Raw genomic sequence first — 18919 nt, 5'->3', positions numbered from 1 at the left:
AAAGGATTTGTATGCTGTCCAGGAGAGCTATATGGGCATGTCTCCAAAAATATTTTTACACTCCTACTAGGTTATCAGGAATACTCTTAGCAACTGAAGGGTGTTAGGACCTGTGAGGCTCGGGGTAAGAGTTGATTGGAAGCATCTATTTTGGTAATGTAATGTATGAAGCTGTAGAAAGTTAAACAGACATTGGAGAAAAATGGTGCAAAGTAATAACAATAATAAACATTCCAGAAAAGCATTAGCTGTTAAAAAAGGGGCAATTAGCAAGGCATATAAAATATAGCATAATAACAATAGGAATCAATCAGAAGAGGTTATAAAATATTGAGAAGAGAGACTGGAAAAGCAATTTACAAGAGAATAAGAAAACATATGTATAGCTCCCAATATGCAATCAAGTCCAGAAGGTTTAGGATCTTTGCTTGGAAGTGTTTGCATAAGTATTTTTATACCCCAAGCAGAGTTTAAAGAATTTTTCCTCAGGTAGACAGCAAATGCTGGAGAAGAAACAGGAAACAGGAGTACTCTATCAGAAATATTGGGTGAGCAAATGGCTGAAAGGAAATTATTCTTTTGAGCTGGGATACAGGATATGAATTGCCTACATATATTAAAGCGTTATTAAGTTTAATTCTTTGGATGCCAAAAAAGCAATTACTTAAAAATGGAAATCTAAGTCTAAGCCAACCGTATTTGAGATAATGAATATTATGAGAGAGAGAGAAAACTGGAAGAGGGATCTTTAGAAAAGGGAAGGAGCAAATTACATAGAAGTACATGGAAATTGTGGGAATGATACATGTATAATAATGTTCAGCAGGAGTGAGGTTTTAAGGGAAGGCAGGAATTCAGCAATTTTTTGTAATGAAGAACTGATGATAGTAGCAAAAAAATATATGTGATGTATATTGTATTTAAATTGAAACGTTAAAATGGTTTGTTTTATTTTCTGTTAACGTATGTATGCTTATGTCTTAATTGATAATTTAATAAACGTGTTACAAAAATATAATTTAATAAAGATGTAGGTATGTATGCTTATGTCTTAAGTGATAATTTAATAACATGTTACAAAAACAATGATAAAACACTTAACAATAAAGAGCTAACATTCTTAAGGGTTGAAGATGGGAATAATGTGGAAAAAAAATCAGGCATAGATGGAACTAACTTGGATAATAATGCCTGCAGAAAATAAGGTAAAAAGTGGAAGAAAAGTACCAATCCAACTGAACAATTGTAAAAACAGACGAGAGATTTAAGAAAGGTGGCAGGAGGAGTACAATGGACATATGAGAGGAAGCATGTTAACCGCTAGCTCCTATGGCTGTAATATAGGGACATTGCCTGAGCAAGACTTAATTTAGTATGGTTAGTTGGGAATAGTATGAAGACACCTACTGTACGATACTCCACAATACACGTATAGGTGTACATAGAATGACAGGACCTCATAAGTAATGTTCTAGTACAGGATGGCTTACATATGAACATTTGAACATTGTAGATGGTTTAGAGAAGACATTAAATAGTGAAGATAGATGATAACGATGGGAAAAGTCTTCATGTATGCATGGTTTTTAATGGGGGGTGAACAAAGTGAACTAATTTGAGTGCTCTGGGAAACAAAATGGGAATAAATATAAAAAATTAGCAAGTATAATGTAGGAAGTTGAAGATTACAGTGAATTGTGACTAATTTTACTTTCTCCAATGATGATGTCACAATACGAACAGAAGATGACTGACTTTAATGTTTGTCTTTTCTGCTTTTCCCAGTTAGGGGTTGCCACAGTGGAACTCCGGTCCACTAATGATTGGCAGTTGATTTTTATGGTGCCGAGTTGCCAGCCCGACGCCCATCCTTCAGCTAAGGCACGCATGCCCATTCACGCATGTTTTTCGGAGGCCATCTGACTGCGGGGAGAACATGCAGACTCCACACAGAAGGCACTCCAGCCGAGAATCGAACAGGAGAATCTCTTGCTGTGAGGCTACAATGCTACCACTGTACCACCACAACTGACATTAATAATTGGCTTAATTTCTGGTGTCATTCTAAGGGGTGCATACTTGTCAGCATGGAATGAAATGGTCAATAGACCAGCTGCTTTGCCAGGGATGGACTGCACCTCTCTCCTCTAGGCTTTCAAATATTAGCTGAAAAACTGTCCTCCCCATAGAGCCATTTTTAGGGCAAAGCCAAGCTGAAAGTACTTCTTACACAACAAATTAAAGCCAAGAACATCTACAGGTGTTACTGCTCAATGCTAGTAGTCTAAACAAGAAACTCCACTCCTTACAAGCTCCCCTCATCGTAGAAGATGCTAACATCTGTGTAGTCACTGAGACGTGGTTTAATGCCACAGACAGCTCAACGGCAGTGCAAGGCTAAAATATCTTCCATACACTTAGACGAGCTACTATACAGACAGGGACTAAAGGTGGAGGTGTCTCAATTTACAAAATAAATATACATTGCCTGGTTTGACCAGCCTTGAGGCATTTCAGCATCTCCACATTCAAATCAACATACCCAAACTTTCATACCACTTCCTTGCAAGCTACAGGCCCCGCTCTACGACCCAGGAAACCCATAACATGTATTTAAACTTATTGGAAACACTCACCATTCAAACCTAATTACATATTCATGGGCAACTACAATTACCCCACTATCAACAGGGAATCATATACAACACCAAATGTGCAGGCACAGAGATTCCTGTATTTTGTTAACACAAACTCCCTGCACCAAACTGTCGATATGCTGACAAGAGATGCAAACATACTGAATCTGGTCCTCACTAATATGGGAGAGTGCTGCATAGCCACCAGTGTAATGTCTTCTCTGGTAAGGTCAGACCACAAAATAATCTCCTTGAAGTAAAAAAATAAAACCCAGAACGCCTGCTAACCCTGAAATGTTCAGAGTTAATCTAAGGTAATATTTCTACTATTAAGTATGGCAAAACTGCAAGCCTCCATAAACACTGAGAACACTTCTGCCTACATGGATCTGTTCACAGAAACCCTATATAAGCATGTTAATAGCTGCACAGATGCAGCTGAACCCACTACGAAGAAGTACAGATCTAACTCAAAACACAAGCCACCCTGCTGGAATCACATCAATAGGCTGTATAACAGAGAAAGTAAAATCATGGCATAAATTAGCAGGTGTAGCACCCAGCATGATAAAGTACTCTCATCAAACTAAAACAACATACAAGACAAAAGTCTATCAAATTAACATTTGTGGTAAATCTGGCCTCCTAGGCCAAGGATAACCACAAGACATTCTTTAGCTATTTTCAAACATCAAAGGCAATACACATAATGTTGTGCAGAGCTCACTGTTAATGGAGCCACCTATACTGAGCCAGAAGATGTAGCAAACCTATTGAAAGACAAATTCAGCTCTAACATCATCTCTCTTCCACTCAGCCTCCCCTAAGGAAATACCATCAAATATAACTCCCCCTAGTAGCAACTAGGGAACAGGTCTTCAAAGCTCTCTCTAAGGCCAAGAACACCTCATTAATGGGCACAGACAATATTCCAGGATACCTTCTAAACAGAATGAAGCATGACCTATCAGGCTGTCTGGAATTGTTATTTAACTCTAGTCTACAAACAGGCTTCATATGCCTCATGAATGGACAACAGCAACAGTAATCTCTTTGCACAAAAATGGGAGAACTATAGACCCTAAAAACTACACACCCACACATCTCACTAGTCTCATGTGCAAAGTCAAGGAAAGAATTATCATGGAAATCATCAATAAATGACATAGGAAACCTCCAGACACTGGACCCAACTCAGTTTGGTTTCATCAAGGGCAGGTTATGCTTACGTAACCTGATGGACTTTTTTGAGAAGGTCACCAACACGACAGATTATGGCAAAATGGTTCACATTGTCTACCTTGACTTGGCCAAGGCATTTCACACAATACCTCAATCAGGCATTGTTGACAAACTCAAGAGGTTAGTTACAAACCCTTATGTATGCCACCTGGTGGACAGCCAGTTGGGTCATAGCTAGGACCCAGGAAGTTAGATTTCGGGAGTCCACTTCTACAACAAGGCCAGTCACAAGTGAAGACTCTCAGGAATTGGTCCTGAGACCACACTTTGGGTACTTACTTCTCTGAAGTCAGGGCCAGTGTTAAAGGCATCTGGCAGACTGAATTTGCAGATGATTGCACATTAGGAGCAGTCATAGAATCCCTCACTGACAGTAATGTTCATTGGGAAGGGCTTACACAGACAAATAACATGTCAGAACCATAGACTAAAACTAAATGCTAAGAAATGCATAACAGTTTCCATTGGGATGTCATCCATCCCTGGAAACTATCACATTAACAACACACCCATAAGAGTCGACCCAATAGTCAGGGATGTTGGCACATACATAGACAGTAATCTAGCTTTTGATCATCACGTGTCTACAGTAGTCATAAAATCATTCTATGTTGTGCAACTTGCAAACAAAGGTATGGAATCTAGGTCCAAGAAAGTCACCGCTCCACTGTATTCAGTAGTCATCAGACTGGTAATTGAGTACAGTGCCCCCTTTGGTATGCACCTAACCAGGCACATCCAACAGCTGGAATGTCCACTAAGGTTCCTCACTAAAAGAATACAGGGTGTAAGCAGCATGTCCTATGCAGACTGCCTCAAGGGCCTATCCCTGTATTCTGTCTCTTACAGGCTGTTGAGGGGAGATGTATACCTGGCATAGAAGGCACTGTCAGACCTCAGTCTGATGGAGCTCCTGCATATCTGCTAAACAATCAGCACCAGAATTACCCATTCTAAAGACTTAAACTTTATATGAGATATAAACAGTACTTGCTAGAGAGAGGTATGTATCCCAGAGAATAACCTTCTCTGGAACAGGCTCCACATCCATGTGAATCAGCATTCCTCCTTAACCCAATCCAAATGTAACATGGCTATTGTATGGGGAACAGGAAATTCATCCTTGGTTTGGCACCCATGTCTCTAATGGACACAGGCAATGTGTAAATGGTTCATCTCCCAGGCCCCTGCTTATAAATGTTTTATCTCCCAAGCCTCTACTTACACTGATCAATGGTACCAGAATTTGTCAAAGATTTGGGATGCATGGTGAGTCTTAAAAAAGGCCCTTGTGTTTGTTAGCCTAGTACACACCTATGAACCTATAATTATATTGCAAATGTCAGGATTGGACTGTAGCTATATATATTAGTAATTATTGAGGGCTTATGCAAGGGGAAATGGACAATCATTGGTGTAAGTTTTAAGCTCACCATGCATGAGGACTGAACAATGTGTATGGAATATTTTGAGATATTCTAACTAGGTTTTTCCACAAAATGAATTTAAACCGGCCAGCAAATTAGAGAAGTGGTGCGCGTAGCGTTAAACGCTTCACAGTAAGACGCTGTCCAGTTCAATTCTCAGCAGAGCGCCTTCTGTGTGGAGACATGCATGAATGGGCATACCTTTGTTGAAGGTTGTGCGTCAGGGCTGGCAATCTGGCACATAAAAATCGACTGCCAATCATTAGCAGACCGGATTTCACTGTGGCGACCCCTAACTGGGAAAAGCCAAAAGACACAACTATATAGTTTCCTAAGATCTTATGGAAAAGCATTTAACTGGAAATGACGCTTAATTGGTTGTTATGGTTCAAAGGGGCGCCACGGTGGTGCAGTGGTTAGCATTGCTGCCTCACAGCAAGAGGTTCTCTGGTTCGATCCTCGGCTGGGGTGCCTTCTGTGCGGAGTCTGCATGTCCTCCCTGTGGTCGCGTGGGTTTCTCCGGTGCTCCAAGTTTCCTCCACATCCCAAAGACATGCTGCAGGTGGATTGACACCTAAATTGGCCCTAGGTGTATGTGAGTGTGCCTTCTGTGGAAGGTTGCGCCAGGCTGGCAACTCGACACCGTAAAACTCCACTGCCATTCAATGTGCGGACAAGGTGATCCGCTGTGGCAACCCCTAACCGGGAAAAAGCCAAAAGAAGAAGAAGAAGAAGAAGAGGTTGTTATGGTTCAAAGGCATTTTTAGTTGCATGACTACTAACTCGGTTTAGCCTTTCTGCATTAGTAATAGTCAATGATCTGTATTTACTGAGCTAGAAACAGTTGGTATTAATAAAACAGTCATAAAGCTATTATTGCTGTCCACAAACTCCAGTCTCTCTCTCTCTTTCCACAACTTCATTCAGATTCATATTTCAACAATGTAAGTGTAAGATCAACAAAAGAACCACTTAGTTGAAAAACAAACCGCTTTTATTTTCACCAAAACTCTATAGTTACATTAGTATGGTCAGCAAGAAACATCTCCAGTACAGATGTGAAATAAATACTTAAAATGTAATTTATATGTACCGCACTAACAAGTGACCTATCATTTGATCGGCTACACAGGCAAGCAAATTTAATTTTATAAACATTTATCTAGCGTGTGAGAGAACATGAAAAAAATGTTCAGTGCATAAATATAACTCATTTGAAAATCTAGGACTACTTTAAATACATACAGAACTGACATTTCTTTGCATGCCTTAAAAACTGATTTAGACAACACAAATTAAGATTCTTGCTCACCTTACAGGTGTGGTATCCATTTGTGCTAGCAGCAGGCATTCCTACAGCACTGGACAGCACAAAACCTGGGACAAAAGGACAGGGGAAACAAACCATGGACAACACAAGAACATTAGGAGGCAAATATGCAACAAAAGCAGATCAGCAAGTAACTAGCAAAACAAACTACATAGATAAACATACTGGAAAGCTTTTGCTTAGTATACACACACACACACACACACACACACACACACACACACACACACGCACACACACACACACACACACACGCACAATCTGACACTTTCCACTTCAGTTAAATTTGAGTTCAACTGTATAAGCTATTTGTTTTTAACCTTTCCCACTTCAAACAGGTTCTAGGCAAGCTGTGCACAACCACAAAGCCTTTATCAGCCAAAACCCGCTGTTTCTAATTTGTATGCACACAGACCAGCTGACAAAGCCACATATTACAGAGTGCTTTTGTCTGATGAGGAAAATATACCATGTCTTTTTTCATCTCCACCCACCTATGTTTCTATGTTAGCTCCCTCATTACTGTTATTTTTAGAGCTCATTTTTGCTGCTGTTAAACTATTTTTGTGCTTGTAGATATTTCTTTTGTTTCTTTTTCCCCTTGTGAATTTTATTGATGGCCTGTTTCTCAATCTTAATACAGCATTATTTAGTACACTAGGGTTGTGTCACTGGATTTTAATGGTTGAAATCATGTCGAAGAAAGGTCTTAATCAGGTACCAAGTAAATAAAAATCAAAACTGAACAGCTATAATTAAACTGCTGGAAAGTACAAAAGATCCTCATCAAAAAGGTTCATTACACATGTAACAGCGGATAAATGTATACATTTTTAATCTGCAATTTTAAGGTTTTACTTCAAAATGTTAGATGCTGTTTTACTCACTCAGGTGTGGAAATGAGCTACAGCAACATTTGTTCACCATTACTACTCTCACAGTCTGATAAGATGAGGCTGAAATAAATGATACTGTAATTCAGTCAGCTCAAACGCCTGTCTAACAGTTGGTGCACTAGATTAAAGTTGTAAACTGTAGTTCCTGTGATTTAGGGTTTGATTCCTTCAGCCCCTAATTGGCAGCTGTGTAACTTTGACTAAGTTACTTAACTAGATGGTGCATTGGGACAGCTGGGAATTTGGGCTTTGCTCTTCAATGATCCTCAATGATCCTCTGGACTGCAAGCAAAGTAACCACTTTGTCCAAATTTCACTTTAAAGAAGCAGCTAATGCACACAGACCCAAAGTGAAAACATTAAACAGAGCAGGAATTATGCAAGTAGCCAAAGATACAACACAAAAAAAAAATTTAACCACCCCTACTCATGCACCATTCTTCAATGCTTAATGCAGTACTTACTGTCTTGTGGATTTTAAGGACAGCACATAATGTAAAGTGGTATGCAGAAAAAAACATCATCTTCGAGACACTAAAGTGTTACCTACCACAGAAATGAGTAGTAAAGGGAAAGCGTAAGCATTCAAAGTAATGACAGAAAAGTATACATCATCCAGAACTAGTCTTACATAAAGACTAGACTGGGAGCAAATCAAAAAGGATTCTTTCTAGAGAAGCATAAATGATATTAAAACACACATTCCCTATTTATGAACTGGGAATAATAAAATATTAACTGTGACTTTGAGACATGTGTTAAACCTACAGACTGCAGTGGTGGCTAAGTAGGGCCTAGTCCAAACATTTTTTTTATTAACACCTTTGCTGACTTATCATTTAAGACACAGGCAAACATACATTTATATAAAAGAAAAACCATATTAACATGCTCCCAGTCACAAACATTATACATTGCATACATTCTTTTGTATAACTATCGTTAACCCAACATTACATAAATTGCTCAACTCCTGCGTTCTCTTAAACCTCCTCCTCCTCCAAAAAATATTCTGCATGTATTGTTGCCATAATTTACATTTTTTCTGTGCAACTTGTTCCTAACCCTTTTCGAAAGATCCCTCTTCCAGTTATTTTATCTCTGTTACAATAATCAATATTTCATTTTAGACTTTGATTTCAGTCTTTAGTAATTGCTTTTTTGGCAGGCACCAGAATTAAACTACATCTAGGTATTCCACATACCGTGTCCCAGCTTAGAAGAATCATTTCCTTAGCTACACCAATTTACTCACCCAATATTTCTAACAGAGTACACTGTAGAAAATTTTTAAAGTTTGCCGCCTTGTTATACTTCCAAAGTATATGTCCCAGTTACTGCCTTCTTCCCTATCACACCTCCAACATTTGTTATTTACCCGAGGGAAAAAATCCTTGGAATGTGCTTTGGGAATAAAAATACCTATGCAAACACTTCAGAGCAAAAAACCTAAATCTTCTAAACTCTAATACATACTTGAGAGCCATCCCTCTGTTCTCCAATTGTTTCTTTGTGAATTACTTATCCAACCTCTCTTCCCAATATTTTCTAACCTCCTCTGATTAGTTATCATACTGTTACATATGCCTTACTAATTACCCCTCTTTCAACAGCAGCTTCTGTTCTAGATTCAGCCAAGAGCTCTGTCAGAGTAGGTCTTTCATTTAATATTCTCCTATCCCTTTTTCTGGGCATATACTCGGATATCAATCCCTGATAGGGAAGGCAGTCTCTGGCCTGCAGTCCAAATGTATTCTTGGTCTCTTCCCATTCCATTAGCTTTCCCCTCTCATGCTGCTTGCTCCCAATACCATACTTTGTATGCCGATTTTATCCAGTAAATTTCAGCCACCTCTTACCTATTTTCTGTACAAATTCCATAATTGCAGTTACCCCAATCTCCTTTCTCCATTTCTGTGCAGGCTTAGTGCTTAGAATACTTTCTTGCTACTTTATGAATATAATATTCTGTACAGCTGTAAAACAAAATGGGAATAAATATAAAAAATTAGCAAGTATAATGTAGGAAGTTGAAGATTACAGTGAATTGTGACTAATTTTACTTTCTCCAATGATGATGTCACAATACGAACAGAAGATGACTGACTTTAATGTTTGTCTTTTCTGCTTTTCCCAGTTAGGGGTTGCCACAGTGGAACTCCGGTCCACTAATGATTGGCAGTTGATTTTTATGGTGCCGAGTTGCCAGCCCGACGCCCATCCTTCAGCTAAGGCACGCATGCCCATTCACGCATGTTTTTCGGAGGCCATCTGACTGCGGGGAGAACATGCAGACTCCACACAGAAGGCACTCCAGCCGAGAATCGAACAGGAGAATCTCTTGCTGTGAGGCTACAATGCTACCACTGTACCACCACAACTGACATTAATAATTGGCTTAATTTCTGGTGTCATTCTAAGGGGGTGCGATACTTGTCAGCATGGAATGAAATGGTCAATAGACCAGCTGCTTTGCCAGGGATGGACTGCACCTCTCTCCTCTAGGCTTTCAAATATTAGCTGAAAAACTGTCCTCCCCATAGAGCCATTTTTAGGGCAAAGCCAAGCTGAAAGTACTTCTTACACAACAAATTAAAGCCAAGAACATCTACAGGTGTTACTGCTCAATGCTAGTAGTCTAAACAAGAAACTCCACTCCTTACAAGCTCCCCTCATCGTAGAAGATGCTAACATCTGTGTAGTCACTGAGACGTGGTTTAATGCCACAGACAGCTCAACGGCAGTGCAAGGCTAAAATATCTTCCATACACTTAGACGAGCTACTATACAGACAGGGACTAAAGGTGGAGGTGTCTCAATTTACAAAATAAATATACATTGCCTGGTTTGACCAGCCTTGAGGCATTTCAGCATCTCCACATTCAAATCAACATACCCAAACTTTCATACCACTTCCTTGCAAGCTACAGGCCCCGCTCTACGACCCAGGAAACCCATAACATGTATTTAAACTTATTGGAAACACTCACCATTCAAACCTAATTACATATTCATGGGCAACTACAATTACCCCACTATCAACAGGGAATCATATACAACACCAAATGTGCAGGCACAGAGATTCCTGTATTTTGTTAACACAAACTCCCTGCACCAAACTGTCGATATGCTGACAAGAGATGCAAACATACTGAATCTGGTCCTCACTAATATGGGAGAGTGCTGCATAGCCACCAGTGTAATGTCTTCTCTGGTAAGGTCAGACCACAAAATAATCTCCTTTGAAGTAAAAAATAAAACCCAGAACGCCTGCTAACCCTGAAATGTTCAGAGTTAATCTAAGGTAATATTTCTACTATTAAGTATGGCAAAACTGCAAGCCTCCATAAACACTGAGAACACTTCTGCCTACATGGATCTGTTCACAGAAACCCTATATAAGCATGTTAATAGCTGCACAGATGCAGCTGAACCCACTACGAAGAAGTACAGATCTAACTCAAAACACAAGCCACCCTGCTGGAATCACATCAATAGGCTGTATAACAGAGAAAGTAAAATCATGGCATAAATTAGCAGGTGTAGCACCCAGCATGATAAAGTACTCTCATCAAACTAAAACAACATACAAGACAAAAAGTCTATCAAATTAACATTTGTGGTAAATCTGGCCTCCTAGGCCAAGGATAACCACAAGACATTCTTTAGCTATTTTCAAACATCAAAGGCAATACACATAATGTTGTGCAGAGCTCACTGTTAATGGAGCCACCTATACTGAGCCAGAAGATGTAGCAAACCTATTGAAAGACAAATTCAGCTCTAACATCATCTCTCTCTTCCACTCAGCCTCCCCTAAGGAAATACCATCAAATATAACTCCCCCTAGTAGCAACTAGGGAACAGGTCTTCAAAGCTCTCTAAGGCCAAGAACACCTCATTAATGGGCACAGACAATATTCCAGGATACCTTCTAAACAGAATGAAGCATGACCTATCAGGCTGTCTGGAATTGTTATTTAACTCTAGTCTACAAACAGGCTTCATATGCCTCATGAATGGACAACAGCAACAGTAATCTCTTTGCACAAAAATGGGAGAACTACAGACCCTAAAAACTACACACCCACACATCTCACTAGTCTCATGTGCAAAGTCAAGGAAAGAATTATCATGGAAATCATCAATAAATGACATAGGAAACCTCCAGACACTGGACCCAACTCAGTTTGGTTTCATCAAGGGCAGGTTATGCTTACGTAACCTGATGGACTTTTTTGAGAAGGTCACCAACACGACAGATTATGGCAAAATGGTTCACATTGTCTACCTTGACTTGGCCAAGGCATTTCACACAATACCTCAATCAGGCATTGTTGACAAACTCAAGAGGTTAGTTACAAACCCTTATGTATGCCACCTGGTGGACAGCCAGTTGGGTCATAGCTAGGACCCAGGAAGTTAGATTTCGGGAGTCCACTTCTACAACAAGGCCAGTCACAAGTGAAGACTCTCAGGAATTGGTCCTGAGACCACACTTTTTGGGTACTTACTTCTCTGAAGTCAGGGCCAGTGTTAAAGGCATCTGGCAGACTGAATTTGCAGATGATTGCACATTAGGAGCAGTCATAGAATCCCTCACTGACAGTAATGTTCATTGGGAAGGGCTTACACAGACAAATAACATGTCAGAACCATAGACTAAAACTAAATGCTAAGAAATGCATAACAGTTTCCATTGGGATGTCATCCATCCCTGGAAACTATCACATTAACAACACACCCATAAGAGTCGACCCAATAGTCAGGGATGTTGGCACATACATAGACAGTAATCTAGCTTTTGATCATCACGTGTCTACAGTAGTCATAAAATCATTCTATGTTGTGCAACTTGCAAACAAAGGTATGGAATCTAGGTCCAAGAAAGTCACCGCTCCACTGTATTCAGTAGTCATCAGACTGGTAATTGAGTACAGTGCCCCCTTTGGTATGCACCTAACCAGGCACATCCAACAGCTGGAATGTCCACTAAGGTTCCTCACTAAAAGAATACAGGGTGTAAGCAGCATGTCCTATGCAGACTGCCTCAAGGGCCTATCCCTGTATTCTGTCTCTTACAGGCTGTTGAGGGGAGATGTATACCTGGCATAGAAGGCACTGTCAGACCTCAGTCTGATGGAGCTCCTGCATATCTGCTAAACAATCAGCACCAGAATTACCCATTCTAAAGACTTAAACTTTATATGAGATATAAACAGTACTTGCTAGAGAGAGGGGTATGTATCCCAGAGAATAACCCTTCTCTGGAACAGGCTCCACATCCATGTGAATCAGCATTCCTCCCTAACCCAATCCAAATGTAACATGGGCTATTGTATGGGGAACAGGAAATTCATCCTTGGTTTGGCACCCATGTCTCTAATGGACACAGGCAATGTGTAAATGGTTCATCTCCCAGGCCCCTGCTTATAAATGTTTTATCTCCCAAGCCTCTACTTACACTGATCAATGGTACCAGAATTTGTCAAAGATTTGGGATGCATGGTGAGTCTTAAAAAAGGCCCTTGTGTTTGTTAGCCTAGTACACACCTATGAACCTATAATTATATTGCAAATGTCAGGATTGGACTGTAGCTATATATATTAGTAATTATTGAGGGCTTATGCAAGGGGAAATGGACAATCATTGGTGTAAGTTTTAAGCTCACCATGCATGAGGACTGAACAATGTGTATGGAATATTTTGAGATATTCTAACTAGGTTTTTCCACAAATGAATTTAAACCGTCAGCAAATTAGAGAAGTGGTGCTGCGGTAGCGTTGTCGCCTCACAGTAAGACGCTGTCCAGTTCAATTCTCAGCTAGAGCGTCTTCTGTGTGGAGACATGCATGAATGGGCATACCTTTGTTGAAGGTTGTGCGTCAGGGCTGGCAACTTGGCACATAAAAATCGACTGCCAATCATTAGCAGACCGGATTTCCACTGTGGCGACCCCTAACTGGGAAAAGCCAAAAGACACAACTATATAGTTTCCTAAGATCTTATGGAAAAAAAAGCATTTAACTGGAAATGACGCTAATTGGTTGTTATGGTTCAAAGGGGCGGCCACGGTGGTGCAGTGGTTAGCATTGCTGCCTCACAGCAAGAGGTTCTCTGGTTCGATCCTCGGCTGGGGTGCCTTCTGTGCGGAGTCTGCATGTCCTCCCTGTGGTCGCGTGGGTTTCCTCCGGGTGCTCCGGTTTCCTCCCACATCCCAAAGACATGCTGCAGGTGGATTGGACACTCTAAATTGGCCCTAGGTGTGCATGTGAGTGTGCCTTCTGTGGAAGGTTGGGCGCCGGGCTGGCAACTCGACACCGTAAAACTCCACTGCCATTCAATGTGCGGACAAGGTGATCCGCTGTGGCAACCCCTAACCGGGAAAAAGCCAAAAGAAGAAGAAGAAGAGGTTGTTATGGTTCAAAGGCATTTTTAGTTGCATGACTACTAACTCGGTTTAGCCTTTCTGCATTAGTAATAGTCAATGATCTGTATTTACTGAGCTAGAAACAGTTGGTATTAATAAAACAGTCATAAAGCTATTATTGCTGTCCACAAACTCCAGTCTCTCTCTCTCTTTCCACAACTTCATTCAGATTCATATTTCAACAATGTAAGTGTAAGATCAACAAAAGAACCACTTAGTTGAAAAACAAACCGCTTTTATTTTCACCAAAACTCTATAGTTACATTAGTATGGTCAGCAAGAAACATCTCCAGTACAGATGTGAAATAAATACTTAAAATGTAATTTATATGTACTGCACTAACAAGTGACCTATCATTTGATCGAAGCACACAGGCAAGCAAATTTAATTTTATAAACATTTATCTAGCGTGTGAGAGAACATGAAAAAAATGTTCAGTGCATAAATATAACTCATTTGAAAATCTAGGACTACTTTAAATACATACAGAACTGACATTTCTTTGCATGCCTTAAAAACTGATTTAGACAACACAAATTAAGCATTCTTGCTCACCTTTACAGGTGTGGTATCCATTTGTGCTAGCAGCAGGCATTCCCACAGCACTGGACAGCACAAAACCTGGGACAAAAAGGACAGGGGAAACAAACCATGGACAACACAAGAACATTAGGAGGCAACATGCAACAAAAGCAGATCAGCAAGTAACTAGCAAAACAAACTACATAGATAAACATACTGGAAAGCTTTTGCTTAGTATACACACACACACACACACACACACACACACACACACACACACACGCACACACACACACACACACACGCACAATCTGACACTTTCCACTTCAGTTAAATTTGAGTTCAACTGTATAAGCTATTTGTTTTTAACCTTTCCCACTTCAAACAGGTTCTAGGCAAGCTGTGCACAACCACAAAGCCTTTATCAGCCAAAACCCGCTGTTTCTAATTTGTATGCACACAGACCAGCTGACAAAGCCACATATTACAGAGTGCTTTTGTCTGATGAGGAAAAAATATACCATGTCTTTTTTTCATCTCCACCCACCTATGTTTCTATGTTAGCTCCCTCATTACTGTTATTTTTAGAGCTCATTTTTGCTGCTGTTAAACTATTTTTGTGCTTGTAGATATTTCTTTTGTTTCTTTTTCCCCTTGTGAATTTTAGCTGATGGCCTGTTTCTCAATCTTAATACAGCATTATTTAGTACACTAGGGTTGTGTCACTGGATTTTAATGGTTGAAATCATGTCGAAGAAAGGTCTTAATCAGGTACCAAGTAAATAAAAATCAAAACTGAACAGCTATAATTAAACTGCTGGAAAGTACAAAAGATCCTCATCAAAAAGGTTCATTACACATGTAACAGCGGATAAATGTATACATTTTTAATCTGCAATTTTTAAGGTTTTACTTCAAAATGTTAGATGCTGTTTTACTCACTCAGGTGTGGAAATGAGCTACAGCAACATTTGTTCACCATTACTACTCTCACAGTCTGATAAGATGAGGCTGAAATAAATGATACTGTAATTCAGTCAGCTCAAACGCCTGTCTAACAGTTGGTGCACTAGATTAAAGTTGTAAACTGTAGTTCCTGTGATTTAGGGTTTGATTCCTTCAGCCCCTAATTGGCAGCTGTGTAACTTTGACTAAGTTACTTAACTAGATGGTGCATTGGGACAGCTGGGAATTTGGGCTTTGCTCTTCAATGATCCTCAATGATCCTCTGGACTGCAAGCAAAGTAACCACTTTGTCCAAATTTCACTTTAAAGAAGCAGCTAATGCACACAGACCCAAAGTGAAAAACATTAAACAGAGCAGGAATTATGCAAGTAGCCAAAGATACAACACAAAGTAACCACCCCTACTCATGCACCATTCTTCAATGCTTAATGCAGTACTTACTGTCTTGTGGATTTTAAGGACAGCACATAATGTAAAGTGGTATGCAGAAAAAAACATCATCTTCGATATTAACTAAAGTGTTACCTACCACAGAAATGAGTAGTAAAGGGAAAGCGTAAGCATTCAAAGTAATGACAGAAAAGTATACATCATCCAGAACTAGTCTTACATAAAGACTAGACTGGGAGCAAATCAAAAAGGATTCTTTCTAGAGAAGCATAAATGATATTAAAACACACATTCCCTATTTATGAACTGGGAATAATAAAATATTAACTGTGACTTTGAGACATGTGTTAAACCTACAGACTGCAGTGGTGGCTAAGTAGGGCCTAGTCCAAACATTTTTTTTATTAACACCTTTGCTGACTTATCATTTAAGACACAGGCAAACATACATTTATATAAAAGAAAAACCATATTAACATGCTCCCAGTCACAAACATTATACATTGCATACATTCTTTTGTATAACTATCGTTAACCCAACATTACATAAATTGCTCAATTCCTGCGTTCTCTTAAACCTCCCTCCTCCTCCAAAAAATTATTCTGCATGTATTGTTGCCATAATTTCCATTTTTTTCTGTGCAACTTGTTCCTAACCCTTTTCGAAAGATCCCTCTTCCAGTTATTTTATCTCTGTTACAATAATCAATATTTCATTTTAGACTTTGATTTCAGTCTTTAGTAATTGCTTTTTTGGCAGGCACCAGAATTAAACTACATCTAGGTATTCCACATACAGTGTCCCAGCTTAGAAGAATCATTTCCTTAGCTACACCAATTTACTCACCCAATATTTCTAACAGAGTACACTGTAGAAAATTTTTAAAGTTTGCCGCCTTGTTATACTTCCAAAGTATATGTCCCAGTTACTGCCTTCTTCCCTATCACACCTCCAACATTTGTTATTTACCCGAGGGAAAAAATCCTTGGAATGTGCTTTGGGAATAAAAATACCTATGCAAACACTTCAGAGCAAAAAACCTAAATCTTCTAAACTCTAATACATACTTGAGAGCCATCCCTCTGTTCTCCAATTGTTTCTTTGTGAATTACTTATCCAACCTCTCTTCCCAATATTTTCTAACCTCCTCTGATTAGTTATCATACTGTTACATATGCCTTACTAATTACCCCTCTTTCAACAGCAGCTTCTGTTCTAGATTCAGCCAAGAGCTCTGTCAGAGTAGGTCTTTCATTTAATATTCTCCTATCCCTTTTTCTGGGCATATACTCGGATATCAATCCCTGATAGGGAAGGCAGTCTCTGGCCTGCAGTCCAAATGTATTCTTGGTCTCTTCCCATTCCATTAGCTTTCCCCTCTCATGCTGCTTGCTCCCAATACCATACTTTGTATGCCGATTTTATCCAGTAAATTTCAGCCACCTCTTACCTATTTTCTGTACCCATAATTGCAGTTACCCCCAATCTCCTTTCTCCATTTCTGTGCAGGCTTAGTGCTTAGAATACTTTCTGCTACTTTATGAATATAATATTCTGTACAGCTGTTAGTCTCCTTAAGAATGTTTGTTTGTTTGTTTGGGTCTTTCGGCTTTTCCTGGTTAGTGGTCGCCAAAGCGGAACTCCGGTCCGCTAATGATTGGCAGTACAGTTTTACGTGCTGGCTTGTCAGGCCTAACACACAACCTTCATCGAAGGAATGCCCGTTCATGCATGTCGCCACACAGAAGACGCTCTGAGAATCGAACGGGCAATGTCTAACTGTGAGGCGACAACGCTACCGCAGCACCACCAACGCGGCTGTTAGTCTCCTTAAGAATCTGCACTGAAAATCCCACTCTTCTTATTTTTTTGAATTTTGCCTATTTCACCCCTTTCCACTTTGAATTATGACCTTCTGTTTGTGTTATGTATATGAGTCTTAACTGAGTAGCACTAAAATATCCATCAAATCAAGTAGTCCTAAACTACCCTGGTCAAGTGAAAGGATCAGCTTATCCCACTTCAACCTTGCCCTCTCCCCCTCCCAGATAATTTCGTTCAACTCTATTAATTGCTATCCACAACTTCTCCTCTGGTTGACAAAGAAAAGTATACTTTTCCTGGATATAAAACTAAAGGGACTAAAAACATTTTTACTGCCTTTATCTTTGCTATCCATATCCATAAACAAGAACTTCCAGTTTCTCAATTTTTAAACTATTTTTGCTTAGTCTCTTTCAATATATCCTTAGCTGCCATAACAAAATCCTTTTTAATCCATATTCCTAAATACTTCATTTTATAGTGTACCCATAAATATGTGTACTACTGAATCAATTCATGTGTGGGTACACAATTTACAGCTATAACCTTTGTCTTTATTAATTTAGTATCCCAAAAAGACTTGAAACTTTCTCAGAATTTTCACAACACCGAGCTGTCCTTTTTCAGGTTTTATCAGGTACAAAATAATATTGCCTGCAAATAAAGTCAATTTTTCTTGTTTACCTTACCAGTTACACCCTTGAACTTCAGAGTCCCTTATTTTCTTTGCCAATGGCTCTAAATATGAAGAAAATAAAGGGGAAAGAGGACACCCCTGCCTGGTTCCTCTGTTCAGACACAAACTATCAGGGTGGAACCCTTCCACTTCAGTTCTTGCCTCCAATCCCTCATACATCCTTCCTAATTAACCTTATTATTGGATCAGGAAAAGCAAATGCTTCCCTTGTTCTACTCAAAATCCCACCTTACTCTATCAAATGCTTTCTCTGCATCAAGGCTCACCAACACTAACAGTATCTTCTTACATTCTGCTTCCCTCTGGATCATCACTGTTCTATTTGTTGTCAAATGTTTGTCTCCCTTCCACAAAACCATACGGATCTATTTCTGTCAGTTTTGGCAACACCTTAGCCAATCGGTTAGCTATTATAGACATAAACACTTTATAATCATAGTTTAAAATTGAAATGGCCAACATAATGTTGGGCCTGATGGGCCTTCACTGTCTCTAGGTATTGCAGTCACCACAGCTTTCTTCCAAGATGCTGGTGCATCTATTTTCTTTTAAAAT

General features: G+C 39.5%; 1 protein-coding gene across 1 annotated transcript in view; it reads right to left on the bottom strand.

The window, feature by feature from the left end:
* Positions 1-18919, bottom strand: part of LOC122792184 (microtubule-actin cross-linking factor 1-like) — a gene marked incomplete in the record, with an annotated part of 3579694 nt that overhangs the window by 1676820 nt on the left and 1883955 nt on the right. Inside the window, 1 exon segment of the mRNA XM_044059907.1 lies at positions 14519-14584. Coding sequence (XP_043915842.1) covers positions 14519-14584 — 66 coding nt within the window.

The sequence above is a fragment of the Protopterus annectens genome, chromosome 1.part2, assembly GCF_019279795.1.
Source record: "Protopterus annectens isolate FY-2018-M chromosome 1.part2, PAN1.0, whole genome shotgun sequence".
Taxonomy (NCBI): Eukaryota; Metazoa; Chordata; order Ceratodontiformes; family Protopteridae; genus Protopterus; species Protopterus annectens.
The sequence above is the reverse complement of the archived record's forward strand: the minus strand, read 5'-3'. Positions and strand labels throughout refer to the sequence as shown.